General features: G+C 40.1%; 1 protein-coding gene across 1 annotated transcript in view; it reads left to right on the top strand.

The window, feature by feature from the left end:
* Positions 1 to 14,503, top strand: part of LGI1 (leucine rich glioma inactivated 1) — a 38,113-nt gene extending 23,610 nt beyond the window's left edge. The window contains exons 5-8 of the mRNA XM_090277949.1: positions 7,853 to 7,924; positions 10,420 to 10,589; positions 10,869 to 11,033; positions 13,320 to 14,503. Coding sequence (XP_090134075.1) covers positions 7,853 to 7,924; positions 10,420 to 10,589; positions 10,869 to 11,033; positions 13,320 to 14,155 — 1,243 coding nt within the window. The 3' untranslated portion in view covers positions 14,156 to 14,503. The remainder of the gene's footprint in view (positions 1 to 7,852; positions 7,925 to 10,419; positions 10,590 to 10,868; positions 11,034 to 13,319) is intronic.
* Positions 14,504 to 17,617: the final 3,114 nt, after the last annotated feature.

Below are 17,617 nucleotides of genomic sequence, written 5' to 3'. Positions count from 1 at the left end.
GACATTCCAGTGCATTCCGACCCACTATAAAAGCCTGCGGTCAAACTCTCTGACTCTTATCTATGTGGCTTAAAGTATTACCTCTCCTAGTATCATTTTATTGTTATTAAAGATCAAGCTATATGCCTCTCACAGTGAAAAGTATCAAGATGTGATTTAAGAGCTAAAACAGAACTTGGAGATCATTCTGACCAAGAGGTAATTCACTGCATAGAAAGGGAAACAGCCAGAGCTCAGACCCAGATATGCCATTGCCGGCCCATGCCATTTATACCACACTCTGCTGCTGAGTTCAGGGAGCCTGAAGCCAGGCTGATGGGCAGTGGGTCAGCTTGGGCAGTAGCCTGGTTTCCTTCAATCATACCATGTAGAAAGTCTTTTTCCTGACAACTCTAGTAGCTACCTCTATATCCTTGCCTCTCTCTTCCTCATTATTCTAACTTTTCTTCCTCTTATTCCTGATAGTACTCATATTCATTTTTAAATCCAGCACCGATTTGACCCTCACCCAAAAAATAAAAACTTTTACAGAGGAAGGAGCTCTCCCACAACAAGTCAGGCTTACACTAGAGGCGAGGGAAGGTCTAAAGACTGAGACCAGTAGCTGGCTCTCTGGAAACACTTGTTTTCCACATTAATGTCCCCATGAGATGGGCTTTGTATTAATGATTAAAAGAAAATATGATGAAATCTTAATAGTGGTTGCCTCTGCCAGGATAATTACTGTTTTTCTCCTTTAAAATTTTTTCTTAGGGTATATGGGGGATAAATGGTAATAGAAAAAATACAGTAAGAACATAATGTAAAAAATATTTTTCCTGTACTTCCCAAATTTTATTGAATAAATAATAATAGTAGTTATTACATATGTTTGTGTATATATGTATGCATATATGTGTGTATGTGATATGTTGTATATGTGGTGTGTGTATATATTGAATATATCAGTAATATATAGCTAACATGGCTCTATATTACTGATGTATACACACACACACACATATATCTCAACAGACATAGACAGATATCAGTAAAAGGTGGGACATTTCAGAATATAAGGCATAGCCTTGACTGGCATGGTTCAGTGGGTTGGGCGTCCTCCCGGTCAGAGTATATGCCTGGGTAGTAGGCCAGATCCTTGGTTGGGGGCCTGCAAGAAGCAACTAATGGATGTTTCTCTCCTACATTGATATTTCTCCCCCTCTTTCTCCCTCCCTTCCCCTCTCTAAAAAATAAATAAAATCCTTAAAATAAATAAATAAAATCTTTTTGTAAAGAATACGAGGTATAGAGTCCTTTCTACTCATAATGACGGAAAGGATAGGTGATTTCAGCCTCCTGAATTAAGTATTTAAAAGTGCTTAGGTATTAAATATCAGTAGTTTTGACAACAACAAAGAAAAAGATTAATTTCGTGGTCTTGATTATTTGAGATAAGGATTAAAAATTCACCTGCAGATACAAAATTTTCCTGGAATTAATTTCAAAGGTATGTGTATAAAAATATTAGCAGCTGCATGTGTTAATTTTTACAATAAATGAAACTGGTATTCTTTACTCAGTTTTGCAGATGTTTGGACAGAAACTTAGAGAGGTTAAATTAAGTTGGCTAAAGACACACTTCTGAGAGCAATGAAGCTCAAATTGAATCTGTTGTCTTAAGACCCCATGTTTTCACTGCACTAAATGATGCAAAAAATAATAGCCACTACCAGTTTTACAAATGACACAGGACATATTTCCAACAGAGCTTTCATTGAGGAAAAGGGAATAATAATATTAAGTTGTTACTCTGTGAAGGAGGGTAGGTGGAAGGAAAAAGGAACTGAGGAAATTTAATAAATTTCATTTTTCATTTTGCTCTCCAGTGGCAAAACTCAATGTAAAGATGAAACCTGAGTAGTCAAATAACCCTAACATCGACCCCCCAAATAACATTCATTCTACCCCCAGAAATGCTATTTCAGTATCTCTAGCTGTTGATAACCTAATAGGCACCAGACCTTCTTTTATTCATCTTTTTTTCCCCCCTAAGTTCCAAATTTAGCAGGCTTCAGGGGCATCACAGCATTTACCTTTTTCTTCTGGTAGCCCTGGCCAAGTCCCTACAGCTGTCCCCCTGCAGAGAATCTCTCTTAAGCCCCCAGATACTTCTGATGGTTTTTGGAGGCTCCAGGCCCTTCTGAAAGCCGACTTTGGGCTGGCACAGGGAACCCACAGGGATGGTTCCAAGCCTGGCCCGACTGTAATCCTAAACCTCCCCAGAGGATGAGTCTGAAGCCATGTTGGAATTTTGTGGGCAGCTCCATCCTGAAGCCCATCCCATGAAAGAAGCTGACATCTCTGACCACCCAGGCACCCAAGTGCTGATCATGATAGTCATTCTCAGTCCAACCTGGAACTTTGGAACTTCATGAATGCAGCCAAATGATTGATTTAGATTGAATTCTCACTGGACAGAACCATTACATATACAGAGGGGTCCTTTTAAAAATTCAACTTTATTCTTTGTTTCTTCTGAATTTAAAATAATAATACATGCATGTTGATAAAAACTCTCTCACAATCCCAGCATCTACATAGCAGAAGTGAAACATTCCAGCTACCCCAAGATATAAGCTCCATCAGTACATTTTACATCTCTTTCCAGATTTTTTTTATGTATCTACAGACACATATCCCGCCTCCCCAGTGGGATTCCACTTCATATATTATTCTCCAACTTCTTTTTTATTTCCGCTTAGGTATCATTTCATGTCAAATCATAGAGATCTACTTCATCTTTAAAAATCTTCTACAAAGTATTTTATGTTAAGTATGAACTATCGTTTATTTAAACAATCCCTTATGATGGACATGTAGGTTGTTTTCAATTTTGCTGCTATAGACAATGCTAGATTAAATATCTTTCCCCAGTTGTACCGTGGGCCTCTAATATTTGCAATTTCTCTTCCCTTGGGAATTGGTAAAAACTCCTAACTGGCAGCAGCAAAAACATGTGTGGGGGCATTTCACATTTCTTTTCTTAACTTTGCAAACTCTGATGATCCCCTTCCATGTGTCCTATGTACCCTTCATCTTGTACCTATCAACCTGAGCCAGAAGGTTCCTTCATATCATGGCCTTTTTACTTTTTTTTTCCAGAATAATTTCCAGGCTCTGTCAGTATTCCTTTTCTAAGACATTACTGCCCAAGTACCTGCTGCTCGCTTTCTCCTTTTCCAAATGTAACTCAATGTTGTCACTGAGGCCTCCAAGAGGAATAGGGAAGCTATCTAAACTCCAACGCATTTGGGCATCTGGAAGCCTCCCTCTCATTTCTGAGCCTTACTTCCTCTTGCTTCTGCTTCTTTTATGAGTTCAGGCAGCCTTCGCATGCCTACCCCTCACCAAACTGATATATCCTATCTCCTTGAGGAATAGTCCATTGTGAGCCAGTGTTTAGTTGAATTTTGGTGATGGAACAAGGAAGAGGTATGACTGAGTGCAATAAAGCTATCCACCAGTTTCCGCTGCAGCACTGCCTCCCTGTCACAAGATGTCCTCTAGAAGCATAATGCCTCATTTTACAGCCCATGATTCCAGCCTGCCTTCATCAGCCCCATCCCCCAAATCTAATGACTATAAGTCCTTTATCTTGTAATGAAGAATTATGATATCTCTATTCCAGAAACCCCGGAGCTCCAAGTTTCTATCTCTGACCATATCACCAGCTGTTTCTGTGGTTAGCCTTCACCTGGGTTATGTGAGGCCTAGAGCTCCACTCCTTTGGGAAGGAAGTAGAACTCCCAGGTTCCCCCATTGTTTAACAGAACCACCTCGGGCAGCAACGCAAACATGGTGCCTCTTCCTATACAACCCTAGTGGCAGCAGTAAGTCAGGAATTGCTGTTTCATCATTCCATGTCCATTGGCCTATGACCCAGCCTCCTCCAAGCTTGTGCCCTGAAGCCTTTTGCAGTCTGTGCTGGTTTCTGGGGGAGGGATGTCCACTGAGGAGAAGATAGCATGAGAACTTTAAGACACATTGTGCCAGATAAGAAATTGAGACATGACTTCCAGCCAAGATGGAGACCTAAACAGACACGCCGCATCTCCCTCCACAACTAAGAGGAATACAACTATCTCAAAACTAGAGACAACCAGAAGTTCCAGAAAATCAAGCTGCATGGAAGTCCATCAAACAAAGGTATAAGAAAGAAATACTCATCCGGACAGGTAGGAGGGGCAGAGCTGGGGCAGAGAGGACATGGTTTAGTGGCAGCAGCAGCAGGCTGGAGGAAAGCCCAGTCGCACGTTTTAAAAAGTAGGGAGGGATACCTGGGGAGCGCTCCCAGCACCAGACCAGACTGCGCAGCTCACAGTTCCAAATAAAGCCACATTGCTTCTGACTGTGCAAACCAGAGGGGGTTGGGGTGGAAGAAGAAACTGCTGATCTCTCAGCAGAGTCCACTTGTTTAAAGGACCCCCATGGTCCTAGAACATCCACAGACCCACCTACTCTGGGAATGATAGCCAGGGCAACAGCTAGAGGAACATCAGTCTCATACGGAAGTGGGAGAAGTACCTGGAAAAGGGGCGAGTGCTGAGCAGGCAGCATGGTTCCCTCTCAGTCACCTCCAAATAAAGCACCACAGCATGGTGAAATGGGTTGCCCTGTACTGACCAATACCTAAGGCTCCGCCCCTTACAACGTAACAGGTGCAATAGCTATAACTAAAACACAGAGGCAAACACAGGAGCCTGTCAAAATGAGGAGACAGAGAAGTATGGCCCCAAAGAAGGAATGGATCAAAGTTCCAGGAGGAGAACCAAGCGATGAGGAGATAGCCAACCTAATAGGTGAGGATATAGCCAATTTAACAGATGTAGAGTTCAAAACACTGGTAATAAAGATGCTCACAGGCTTGACAGGTATGTTTAAGTATGGAAAATGCATCAAGGAAGAAGTGAAGGCTATGCTAAATGAAACAAAGGAATATCCACACAAAATCAATGATGAAGGGAAGGAAACCAGAGTTCAGATAAATGATTTGGAACATAAGAAAGAAAGAAAAACAGTCAACCAGTACAGAATGAGGAAAAAAAGAACTGAACAAAATGAGGAGAGGCTCAGGAACCTCTGGGACAACATTAAACGTGCCAATATCTGAATCATAGGGGTTCCAGAAGGAGAAGAGGAAGAGCAAGAAATTGAAAACTTATGTGAAAAAATAATGAAGGAAAACTTCCCAAATTTGGTAAAGGAAAATAGATATACAAGTCCAGGAAGCACAGAGAGTCCCAAACAAACTTGACCCAAAGAAGACCACACCAAGACACATCATAATTAAAATGCCAAAGGCTAAAGATAAAGAAATAATCTTAAAATTAGCAAGAGAAAAGAAGAGAGTTACCAACAAGGGAGTTCTCCTAAGACTCTCAGCTGCTTTTTCAAAAGGAACTTTGCAGGCAAGAAGGGACTAGCAAGAAGTATTCAAAGTGATGAAAAGCAAGGACCTACAACCAAGATTACTCTATCCAGCAAAGCTCTCATTTAGAATGGAAGGGCAGATAGAGTGCTTCCTAGACAAGGTAAAGCTAAAGGAGTTCACCATCACCAAGCCATTATTATATGAAATGTTAAAGGGACTTATTAAGAAAAAGAAGATTAAAACTATGAACATTAAAATAACAAACTCACAGCTATCAACAACTGAATCTAAAAAATAAAAACAAAATCCAACGAAGCAAACCAGAATAGGAACAGAAACATAGAAAGGACTATCATTTGGAGGGTTAACAGCTGGAATGGGGAAGGGTGAGAAGTGGGGAAATGTTGCAGGGATTAAGAAGCATAATTGGTTGGTACAAAATAGACAGGGGAAAGTTAAGAATAATATAGGAAAGGGTGAAGCCAAAGAACTTGTATGCACAACCCATGGACATGAACTAAGGGAGGTGGGATTTCTGGAGGGAAGTGGGGTACAGTACTGGGCAGAGGGGAGCAAAGGGGGAAAAACTGGGACAAATGTACCAACATAATCAATAAAATATACTTTTAAAACAATTGAGACACATAATTTGGGAATGATTCTGGACTTGTACAAGACACCAGGAAGTCTCCCCATTCAACCACCAAGCAGTAAGATGAATTACGGAGACATTCTCTTGCATAATCTTCACCAGCAGCATTTTATCATTACTGTGTAGGTGGACAGTCATAGCAGTTCATTCGATGGTCAGTTTTCTCAAGATCATTTCTTCAGCAATGGACACGCAGGAGCCCTTTTCTTTCTTTTCCCCTCTTCCTCCTCCCAGCTGCCTTTGAGGGTAGTTCAAAAGCCAGATACTATCCTGAGTTATCTCATTTACTTTTTCTGACAACCTTATGACATGAAGTATTATTCCTCCACTTAAAAATGAAAAAAACTGAGTCTCAGAGAAGATGCATAACTGAAACCACACAACCAGTAAATACTGGACTCAGAATTCAAAGCTCAGAATGACTCCAAATCTGTGCCCTTCTTCACAAAATAGACTGTCACTGAGATGGGAACATTCTGATTCACTTCCCATTCTTTTGTGCCAAGGTTCATTGAAAAAAGTTTTCCAATCTAGTCGTAATTTCCAAAACTCAGAAAAACAACATAATTAACTTAAAAATAGGTTTTAAAAGTCTTGAATGTTTACACTTGAGAAGTCCCATTATTTAGAGGAGGTAGAAGACATAGAAGACTTTTGAGACTGTTTTAAAAGGAATTTAAATTTTCAAGGGTTTTGGAGGCCAGCACATAGGCTTTTTCGTTTTAGTTTTTAAATTTTTATTGTGAAAAAAGAAAAAAAAAAACACTCCTAAAAGTATAGAAAACATGAATATGTACAATGCTGGTTAAAAATAGAAAGTTATTAGTACCTAGAACCCTTCCCCATTAGACTGCATCCGCTCTTCGTTATGTCTGCATTTCTGCATTATGGACACATTTCCCTTTCTTTGATACTGTCAGGACTACTTTCTACTCTTTTTTTTTTTTCTCTCTATTGTTTTTCTATACAGTTGTCCCACTTTCCCCCCAATGCTTATTTCCTAATCTTTGACTTAATTAGAATCATTCTAGTGATTCATGGAAGAACATATAGGAGAAAGAGAAAATAATTCCTGTGATAATAGGGCAAGAACTGGAAGAAAGGGAAAGAAGATGATGATTAGACAGGATGGATGGATGGATGATGATGAATGGATGGATGGATGGATATTTGTGAGAAAGCTGTTTTCTGAGATGGAATAAATGGAATTAAAAGGGAGGAAATGTAGAAAAAGGGGGTGTGTATTTTGGAAAGAAGAAAGGAGGTGCTGGTGAAGGGATAGATTAGATAGCCCCACCCCCAACCCAAACTCTGGAGCTATTGTACTATCAGTTAGAGACTTGGCTGTTCTTTGGAGCAAGTAAGGAGGGAGGGAAGAGAAGGGTGTGAGGGGAGAGGGCATTTGAAGATGGACACTGTCACCAGTTTAGTCACCCTTTGGGAAACATCCCTTAGACTGAATGTCTGAGAGGGTGATTATCTTACCTGTTGGAAACAGAAAGATCAATCCCCAGGCATCATTTTGTTGCTGGTATTTTTTGGGGGGGGGTGGGAGGGTTATTTTAATCATGATACCTTAAGTACTACTGAGTAAATGTTGAAGAAAGGAGGCCAGGAATTGAAAATACAATTGCAGGAATCTGATTAGTATCTTAGCAGAAGAAGAGTACTGCAAGTAATTTAGTATAGTCTGCGAAGAACAAAAAGGGCTCATAACTAAGCTATATCATAAATTATGTTTATTTAGTTTATGACTACAGTTCACATCACTTTTTTTTCTCTCCCAGGAGCCTTGCAAACAACAATCTCCAGACGCTCCCAAAAGATATTTTCAAAGGCCTGGACTCTTTAACAAATGTGTAAGAGGACCTACAAAATCACTGATTGATTAATTAATTTGCAATAGTTAACAAAAAAAGCCTGTTATTGATAGTTAAAAATTTTAATTCGCCTTAAAATTAAATTAGAATTTTAGAATTTAAGTTGGCTTGAATTTTAAATTTAGTTGGCCTAATGTTTATCTTCTATGGTATTTACCATTGGAAATTCTGAAAAAGTAGTGCCCAGGCATTCCTTTGACAAAGTGTGTGCCTGTGTGAGAGGGAGTGATGATAAGGGACTTTAAGAGGGTGGGAAGAGGAAACCCAGATAGAAATCTCAGGATGCCTTTTTTCCCATGAGGTCCAAAAAATAGGGCTACAAAGGAACAACATAAAGGAGTCTGGGAAATTGACAGGGTGAAGATGAAAGGTTACACCCATGGGTTGGTCAGTCAACAGAGAAATGGAGCAGGAAGTGGGGGAAGGGAGAAAAGTTGGTCTTTTCTTTCTGTTAGACTGAACAACAACTCTAGGCTTAATCCCTAGGAATTTGGCTTAAGCCCCAGGAAAGGAATGAACTTAATTATTTTTGACCCCTTTTCAAACAACAGAGCTTTCAAACTTTGACTGTTAAGCCTCAGAGTGAAAGATCTTTGTAAGGAATTTGTATATTTTGCTGTAAGCAAAGCAAGTAATATATGCCTAACCCTCTCAAAAGCAATTTAGCTTCATTAAGTGCCTTCCAGAACATCAGAAAGGTATTTAAATACCATAAAGTATTTAAGGAACAAATGAAAGGATGTATGAAAACAAAAGATTTCTTATTATCAGGTACTTTGCTGTAGACTATTCAAAACAACTTTTCTCCAATAAGAAAAAAATCTAAGTCAAGTATATTCTCCTAAACCCAGTATTTAACTTCAAATCAGTAAGCTAATGAAAAACTTTCTTTGTTCCTTGTAGCATTCCCCCAGCCCCTCCTCCATGCCTCTTACCCCAATTCCTGAATGCCAAGATCAGGACACTTCCAAGAAAGTCTCAAACAAACCAGAGTTATCTGCTCTGGTTTACAATAGCCCAGAAAAGTTAGCTTATTATTCTGGGTCCGAATATTCTTGGGAGATGAGGTCAGTACTGGGAGTGTCTTAGAAGTTAGATGATACTCCATGGCTGACTTGGGGATACAGTTTATTTGGGGATCCTTTGACTGATTCTTGTGTCAGCCTGTACCTCACACTAACAAAATAAAATAAAATAAACCCACTTGAAATTTGTCTCTCCAGGGAATCCCATAATGGGTTTGGCCTCTTGGGCCTACTTTGATATGCCCAAATCAAGAACTATCTAAGAAGTACAAAGACCTATGCCAACTTGCCTTTTAGTGGATTTCTTGGTTTTCTTGACTGTGTCTCCTAAAAATTTTTTAAAGCTTTAACACTTAAAAATTATTTATGTGCTGTGTGAAAAGTAGGCAGTAGCTTAGACATTCTGTGTGATGAAGAAAGGTTTTAGGAAGGAGATGGAATTTAAGAACAAAAGCAATGATAATAAACAGAACTTGGTGAGTTGAGACTATATGTAGAAATTTAAACTATCTAACTGTATAGTCTAGTATGAACATGAGCTATTGCATGTCTGCGTTAACTCTGCTGTGTCAAATTCATTTCCTATTAAAATTGAGTTTGTAGACCATGAAACAAGGTCAGGATTAATTACGTCTGTGAGGAAGAAGAAAAGCAAATGGCTCACTTGATTTAATTAAATATAACACAATAATCACTGTATACTCTCCCTAGACCTGTGCTGTCCAATATGGTGCCACACCACACATACGGTCACTGAGCAGCTGAAATGTGTTCCTAGTGTAGACTGTCTTGTAAATTTTACTTAATTTTTAAAACATTAATTAAAAAGCTAAATTTAAAAACTGATTCTCAGTTCAGTTATTAGAAAACTTGTAAGTCTGTGCAACAACTTGAATGTATGAATCTATTTTTTAAATTGGAAATTTTATTAAATCTAAGAACTGATCAGGTATTTCTGATAAAAATTTAGCATCCAAATGGAGATATGCTGTAATTATAATATATGCATTTGACTTCAAAGACTTAATATAAAAAGAATGTAAAATATTTTATTAATAATTTTTATAATGACTACATGTCAAAATGATAATATTTTTATGTAGTAATCTAAATAAAATATACAATTAAAATTAATTTCATCTGACTCTTTTTGCTTTTTTAAAGGAAAATGGAAAATTTTAAATTGCATATGTGGTTCACATTATGTTTCTGTGAACAGCACAGCTCTAGACCCAGCTACCTCTAAATCCAAGAGGGAGTAAGTTTTGAGATTCCTTGGACTGGGGTGGCCTGCAAGGGTACTCTGTGGTAACTCTCTGAGCCCTGAATGAATCAGTCAGGTTCAAGGTAGATTATGGGGCATTCTGCACAGTTAATTGCTGAAATAGAAGTCATACTTGTGAAGGTAAGACCCTTATAGTGCAAAAGCAGCTGAAGCTTGTCTTTCAGGGACCTGAGAGGGAACTCATTTAACTGTGACTGTAAACTGAAGTGGCTCGTGGAATGGCTGGGCCATACCAATGCAACTGTCGAGGACATCTACTGCGAAGGCCCTCCGGAGTACAAGAAGCGCAAAATCAATAGTCTCTCCTCCAAAGACTTTGATTGTATCATTACAGGTAATGTATTCCAATTCATTCCACCTGATAAAATTAAAAGAAGAGCTACATTTTTTGCATGTGCAGGAACTGATATTTTTAATATCTTAAAAAGCCAACTAAGCAATTAAATTTTTTAAAATATCATGAACCATTAAAACTTCATGTGTTTAAAAGCAAAGTAAAATTGCCATTTTACTATTTTTCTAAAATAAATGCATTTGTTATGGGCATTTGAGGTCTAGGCAAGGAACTAGGCCTTAGCATACATTTACTCATCATCACATCCTATTTCTGCAGAATTTGCAAAGTCTCAAGACCTGCCTTATCAATCACTGTCCATAGACACTTTTTCTTATATGAACGATGAGTATGTAGTCATTGCTCAGCCTTTTACTGGAAAATGCATTTTCCTTGAATGGGATCACGTAGAAAAGACCTTCCGGAATTATGACAACATTACAGGTATGAGAAGCCTTATCAAATTTTGGGTGGAAAGTTAAGCTGCTTGGGCCAGGGACAACAGGAAAAGATGAGTGATATTGGGCAGGCTTAGAGACATTTGAATCCCAACTCTATCATTTACTAAGTGACTCCAAATTGTTTCCTAAACCTTAATTCCCTTACTTGTAAAGTTGGAATAATAATACCTAATTCACAGGGTTGTTAAAGATAATGCAATCATATATTCAAGAAATGTATCATCGGATCTACTTTAGTAAATATTCAATAAAAGGTGGATGATTTTTCCTCAAAGAAAAACACTAGGACTCATAAGTTCAAATCCAGGTTCTGCCACAAACTGACTGGGTAATCTATTTACTCTCACTGGGTCCCTCTTTTTCCTAACTTTAAAATAAGGAGGTTGTTTTAGATCAATGAGTCTCAAACTTTGTTGTGCAAACATTACTTCTGTAAAATGTTAATGTATGCTTATGACAAAAAGGTTTTGTAGTCCAATAAATCTGTGAACTGTATCTCCCTATTGGAGATTCATAATAATACACATTAGAGGCTCTGAGAAGTCCTGCAGTGAAAAAAACCAAACCTCTTTCTAGTATTTTTTGCATTTAATTTGACAATGCATATCTATTTTTTCCCATGAAAACTTTTACTCAGGTGACTTCTTGGGTTTCTTTTTCATTTCAACAACTTAAAAATTTTATAGTCATAAATTAGAACATGGGGCATACTTTGAAATGTTTAGCTTTAGCTTTAGCTTCGAACACCTTTAAATTTGCTCCTAAAAGCTCATAGACAAGACTGAGAGGGTCATAAACAGATTTTGTTGGTGGTCATCCAGCCCCGTTGATCAAAAGATCAATACAGGTCTGAGACTTGCTTGAGACTGAGGTGCCCCAGATGAAGGAATCCTCTCCAAACTGAGACCCTTCTAGAATCCTTCTTCGTTCTCAAGGAGGAAGACTCTGCTTCCCTTTCTCCCTAAGCCCCCTCAGTTTTCCAATGGATTAGAGCAGGGCTTTGTGAAGTCTAAACCAGGTTCTTCTTACCTGTTACAGTCCATCAATTGCTTTGAATGAATCTTTAGATGAGCACTTGAAGGAGAAATGAATCATATCTGCAGACTTCAGAATACATCCTCTAGTATAAAATGACAAATAGATGTTACACATGCAGTCACCATCCCTTTCCTCAGCCCCAGACAGACACTGCTAATCTACCATGGTGCTCTTTCTTGCAGAGCGCAGACATGGCCGCAGAGTCCTTCTCCACACAGCTCTCCAGGCAGTCACTATTACCAATCAGTCAATCAATATGGGTGGGTACCTAGTTGAAATCTAGTGGCCATCCCTGATCGAGTTCCAACCCTTTTTGTACAGTAAAGAAAACTGAATCTCGGAAAAGTTAAGTAATTTTCCAAAGGTCATTGCCTATGAATGGAGCCAATTAGGAGAGAGTTAATGGAGAACTTACTGCCTCAGGTCCCCCCAGGTCCCCTAGGCCCAGGGGCCTAGATTTGTCCTGCCTCTCTTTGGATTTCCTAGAGCCAAGCTCTCTCTAGGAGATCAGAATCTATGAATAAATATTAAACTCTTATCAAAAGGATACTGAGCTAGGCCACTGACAGACTTCATGTTGTTCTCTGAGATTTCCCAAAGTGACATTCATAAGCTTTGTCTATGTACCCCTCTTCTGTCTCTTCTCTCCTGCCACCAGTGACCTGAAGGTTCAGAAAAATGACAAGCGGCATCACTTTGCTTTCTCAGGGGAAAGTCAGGTTATTCTAGAGCAAGAAGCAGTTCACACTTAGAGCAAACCAATTACAGGTGGAGCTGTGAGGTGCCCAGATTACCACTCAAAAAGTCTAGAACCTTGTGGGATCCAAGCCCAAGATGGAACCCCTGGAACCCCTAACCGCCCACCCCATAGCGATGCTGGTAGGCCTGGGTTTGGATCCCACTCTGCCTTCTCCTAGCAGCACTTAACCTCTCTGAGCTTCAGTCTGTTCATCTGCAAAAGGAATTTTTGCTTGCTGGGAAATTTTAATGAGATGATTTGGCAAAATACATAACAGGTGGTCAATAAATGGCCATTTTCACTATAATTATAAAGATTAGCTCATGATGTGTAAGAAAAAGCAATGCTTTCTTTCTGCAAGGAATGAGAGAAGAAAACTCAGGTGATAGTCATGTGTCCTGAACACCTAGTGCAGGTTGGATGTGACATGACAATGTTTGCATGCTCCAAAAGAGGATGACCATACAGCTAATCTCATTTGTCTTTCCCCAGGCACATCTACTGTAGTATGCAAGCCTATAGTCATTGAAACTCAGCTCTATGTTATTGTGGCTCAGCTGTTTGGCGGCTCTCACATCTATAAGCGAGACAGTTTTGCGAATAAATTCATAAAAATCCAGGATATCGAAATTCTCAAAATCCGAAAACCCAATGACATTGAAACATTCAAGATTGAAAACAACTGGTACTTTGTTGTTGCTGACAGTTCAAAAGCTGGTTTTACTACCATTTACAAATGGAATGGAAATGGATTCTACTCCCATCAATCCTTACACGCATGGTACAGGGACACTGATGTGGAATATCTAGAAATAGCAAGAATGCCTCAGGCACTCAGAACGCCTCATTTAATCCTGTCTAGTAGTTCCCAGCGCCCTGTAATTTATCAATGGAACAAAGCAACACAATTATTCATTAACCAAACTGACATCCCTAACATGGAGGACGTATATGCCGTAAAGCACTTCTCAGTGAAAGGTGACGTGTACATTTGCTTGACAAGATTCATTGGTGATTCCAAAGTAATGAAATGGGGAGGCTCCTCATTTCAGGATATTCAGAGGATGCCATCACGAGGATCTATGGTGTTCCAGCCTCTTCAGATAAATAACTATCAATATGCAATTCTTGGAAGTGATTATTCTTTTACTCAAGTGTATAACTGGGATGCAGAGAAAGCCAAATTTGTGAAATTTCAGGAATTAAATGTTCAGGCACCAAGATCATTCACACATGTGTCCATTAATAAACGTAATTTTCTTTTTGCTTCCAGTTTTAAGGGAAATACACAGATTTACAAACATGTCATAGTTGACTTAAGCGCATGACACACAAACTGTGGCTGCCATCAGAAACTTTCTACAGTACCTGGTCCGGATGAACTCAATGCATGACGACTCTTCTTATCACACTCGCAAATGAATGCCTTCCAAACAATGAGACTGCTAGAACCCAGCACTTCCAGTATCTCCATCCTTAACTGTCCAGTCCAGTGGTGTGGGAAGTTGCCTTTTATAAGAGATTATTGAATTGTGTAACTGTTCTTTGCAGTGAAGATGTGTAAATAAGCATTTAATGGTACCTGTCACTCCAAAAAAAGAAATATTAATATGTACGTCTCCATTTATTTATTCATGTGTTCAGAAACAACTGCCAAATAAAATGTTTACATTTTCTTTCATAGCCCAAAGGTAATTATTTATAGGAGTTTTTTCTTGGCAATGGTGTGTTGAGGAAATAGTTTTATACAATAGGGTTATATCTGCATCAAGAGTTTATGTTGTGAATAATGAGTGAAGGTGAAACACTGATATTATTCATAATTTATAAACAGTTTAATAGCTGATTTTGAACATTCAAAGGTGTTTCCAAAGGTTGTGGCTTTAAGGAACACTTTGAGGTAAAGTAATGACAAACTTAAAGAAAGGCAGAGAAATTTGCTTATTACTGAAAGATTAATTTGAAATAAAGAGCAGTAAGACCCATCCTTTTCTGTCCGATAGCTCTAGATACAGCAATCATTCAAACACCTTATACAAGAAGCTCAAGGCAAGATTTTGAATTTTAAAAAACCCTATTCAGGGACTTTCTAAATGTCTGACTCTAAAATCATCTGGCAGATGATAGAGATTGTAACCTTGCCTAAATATGTCTGAAATGAAGACCTCTTAATCTGGCCAAGGATGCTTCCCTTCTAGAGACCAATTTTGATATGTTACTGGCGTGCTGCAGAGTGCCCAGAAGGCTCTTGTTTGATTTTCTAAATCCCTGCTCCCAGAACAATGCCTGTGTCCTCTGGAGGCTCTCAGAGACGCTTCCAAGGGTGCACATGTGTCCTCTTCTTATAATAATAAACTTTACGAGGTCCTTTGATCTATCAGTCAGTATTTATGAGTGCCCAATAAGAACAGGAAGTGTAAGGCATGGTCCTTGCCTCTGGGGCCTTAGCCCATAACAGAGCAGGAAGTAAGTGCCAGGTATCATCCGAACATTCCAATTATAAGTATCATGAGAGCATCAGAGATGTCTTCCTGGAAGAAGTGGTCCTTGTTTGAACTTAAGGGAAGATATGGTTTCAAAAGGGGATCAAGGCAGAGAAGTTATTCCTGGTACTTGGTTCTGTGTGCTGCCTTTACGGAAAGGATCAGAGTTTCCTCCAGCCCATTACTCCCCAGAGGCTTTGACTAAATGACTGTGGGAAGGCGCGGGGAGGGAGGACAGCAATGCCCCACCAGCACATATCTTGCAAACTTGAGGCATCAAAGGTACACACAACAGTTATATAGTCTCCTGGAAGCAGCACCTCGGGGAGTTATGCACAGGAACTGGACACCTTTACAACATAGAGCAGATATTAACGCTGACATCAGGATTGTGGGGGGGGAGAAGGTTTACCAGCTCCTGATCCTGCACAGAGGGAAAACTTTCAATGTGTTACTTTTTTCAGTTCCCATTTCCTATAAACAGCGTGTAGGCTGTTGGAGAACACCTCCTTTGTAAAGACAGGGTTTAAATCCAGCCCTGCCATGTACTGGCTTTGTTTGTCCACAGATAAGTTCCTACCCTCTCTGAGCCTCAGTTTCTTCATCTGTAAAGAGACAATACTGCCTGCACCAAGGACAGTGGAAGCATTAAGTGTGATAACGCACACGTGGCCAATTGAACTTTTCAAATATGATGCCGCAGTATCTCCCATCCCACATGTGCTCTGAGAACCTTGCCCTGATCCCATCAAGAGGTGGTGCCTAATTCCCTGGTTCTTAAGTCTGGACGGGCTTGTAACCAACAGAACGTGGAGGAAGTGAAGCAATTTCACTTTGGAATCTGGGTTATAAAATGATGAAGCTTTTGCCTCGTGAACCTGTACTGCCATTCAACAAGTCCTAGCAGCCTGAAGCCACCATTTTGTGAGGAAGCCCAGCCTTTGGTTGACAACCTCAGCTGAGATCCCAGCCAAGAGCCTGCACCAACCACCAGTCATGTGGGTGATGTCTCCAGCTGATTCCAGCTCCCAACTATCTAGTCCCCACCAGCCATCAAATCTTCCCAACTGAGGCCCTGGACATTATAGGGCAGAGACAAGCCAACCTCATGACCCCCTGCCCAAATTCCTGACCCATAGAATCTATATGCATAATAAAACAGTTGTTTTAAACAGCTGAGTTTTGGGGTGCTTTGTCACACTGCAAAGTACTGGGAATAGTGCTTGAAGTGCTTCACACAGAACTGGCACAAATTAGCACTCAGCAGGTGCTAATGGGTTCCACACCCTAATACAGCATGCCTTTGGGTCACACCGTACCTTTATTATCTTAATGTAATTCACTGTCATTTTACTTTTAAAGGCTCTCTCCTGTTTTCAATATGTTACCATTGTTCTTACTCTGTGCCAGGCACTGTGCTGAGTTCAGGGATGCAGAGATTAAAGACTTAGACTCTGCCCTGTTTGTTTTCATAGGAGCACTGACTCTTCAAATTAACAAACCCACTCCCTACTTTGCCTTAAAACGGAGACCCAGAGATGTGAAGCACGTGGGGAGAAGTAGGCTACAATCTGAGTGTCCTGACACTTGGCCCATAACGTGGTGCTACCGTTCAAAACCTCCCCGTTCATTTCAAACCTGGGCTCGCGGATGGGGAGAGAGATGAGGGGTGAAGAGGCTGACTGAGAAAATAAATTCAAAAAGACTGAAGAGAAGGACAGATGGGAGGATCCACTTTTGCAGAAATTGACTAGTCTTTTCTGTATGTTGCCCTCTCCCCTGTATTCCTTGTCTACCATATACTGTAACACTCTGCCTCTTCTCCAGCCACAGATGATCGGACCTGATCCAGCGTTCAACCCAGAAGCTGGGCTGGGCTCAGCCTGCGCCAGTTCAGTTCTCCCTCCGGTATATTTGGCATTGGAACAGTAGAGGCTGTGTCATTAACCACAGACACCAAGTTCGTAAGGTGATGATCTTAAATGAGGTTCTCTCGAAGCAACAGGATTTACTGAGGGAGTGCTGTCTGTACACCTGAAAGGTGGTGAGAGAAGTAAAGGGCAGGGCGGGTGCAGTGTCAAGATGCCATTTAGAAGTCTGGCTTCAGTCTGACTCCAGGGGGCGCTCTAGAGCATGAATCCTACCACACAGTGTATCCTGTCTTGAGGCAAGGAGGATGGGCTTTTCTAGCGCCCCATCTGATAGTCAACGTCCAGGAAGTATGAGGCATAGCTTCTCAGGCAGCTCCAGCAGAGAAGGTTCCAGTTAGCTAAGGGCAATGCTCCGCAGGAGGGTGCACATGTGAGC

Source organism: Furipterus horrens, unplaced genomic scaffold (assembly GCF_987537825.1).
Source record: "Furipterus horrens unplaced genomic scaffold, mFurHor1.1.pri manual_scaffold_5, whole genome shotgun sequence".
In the NCBI taxonomy this organism is placed as follows: domain Eukaryota; kingdom Metazoa; phylum Chordata; class Mammalia; order Chiroptera; family Furipteridae; genus Furipterus; species Furipterus horrens.
The sequence above is the reverse complement of the archived record's forward strand: the minus strand, read 5'-3'. Positions and strand labels throughout refer to the sequence as shown.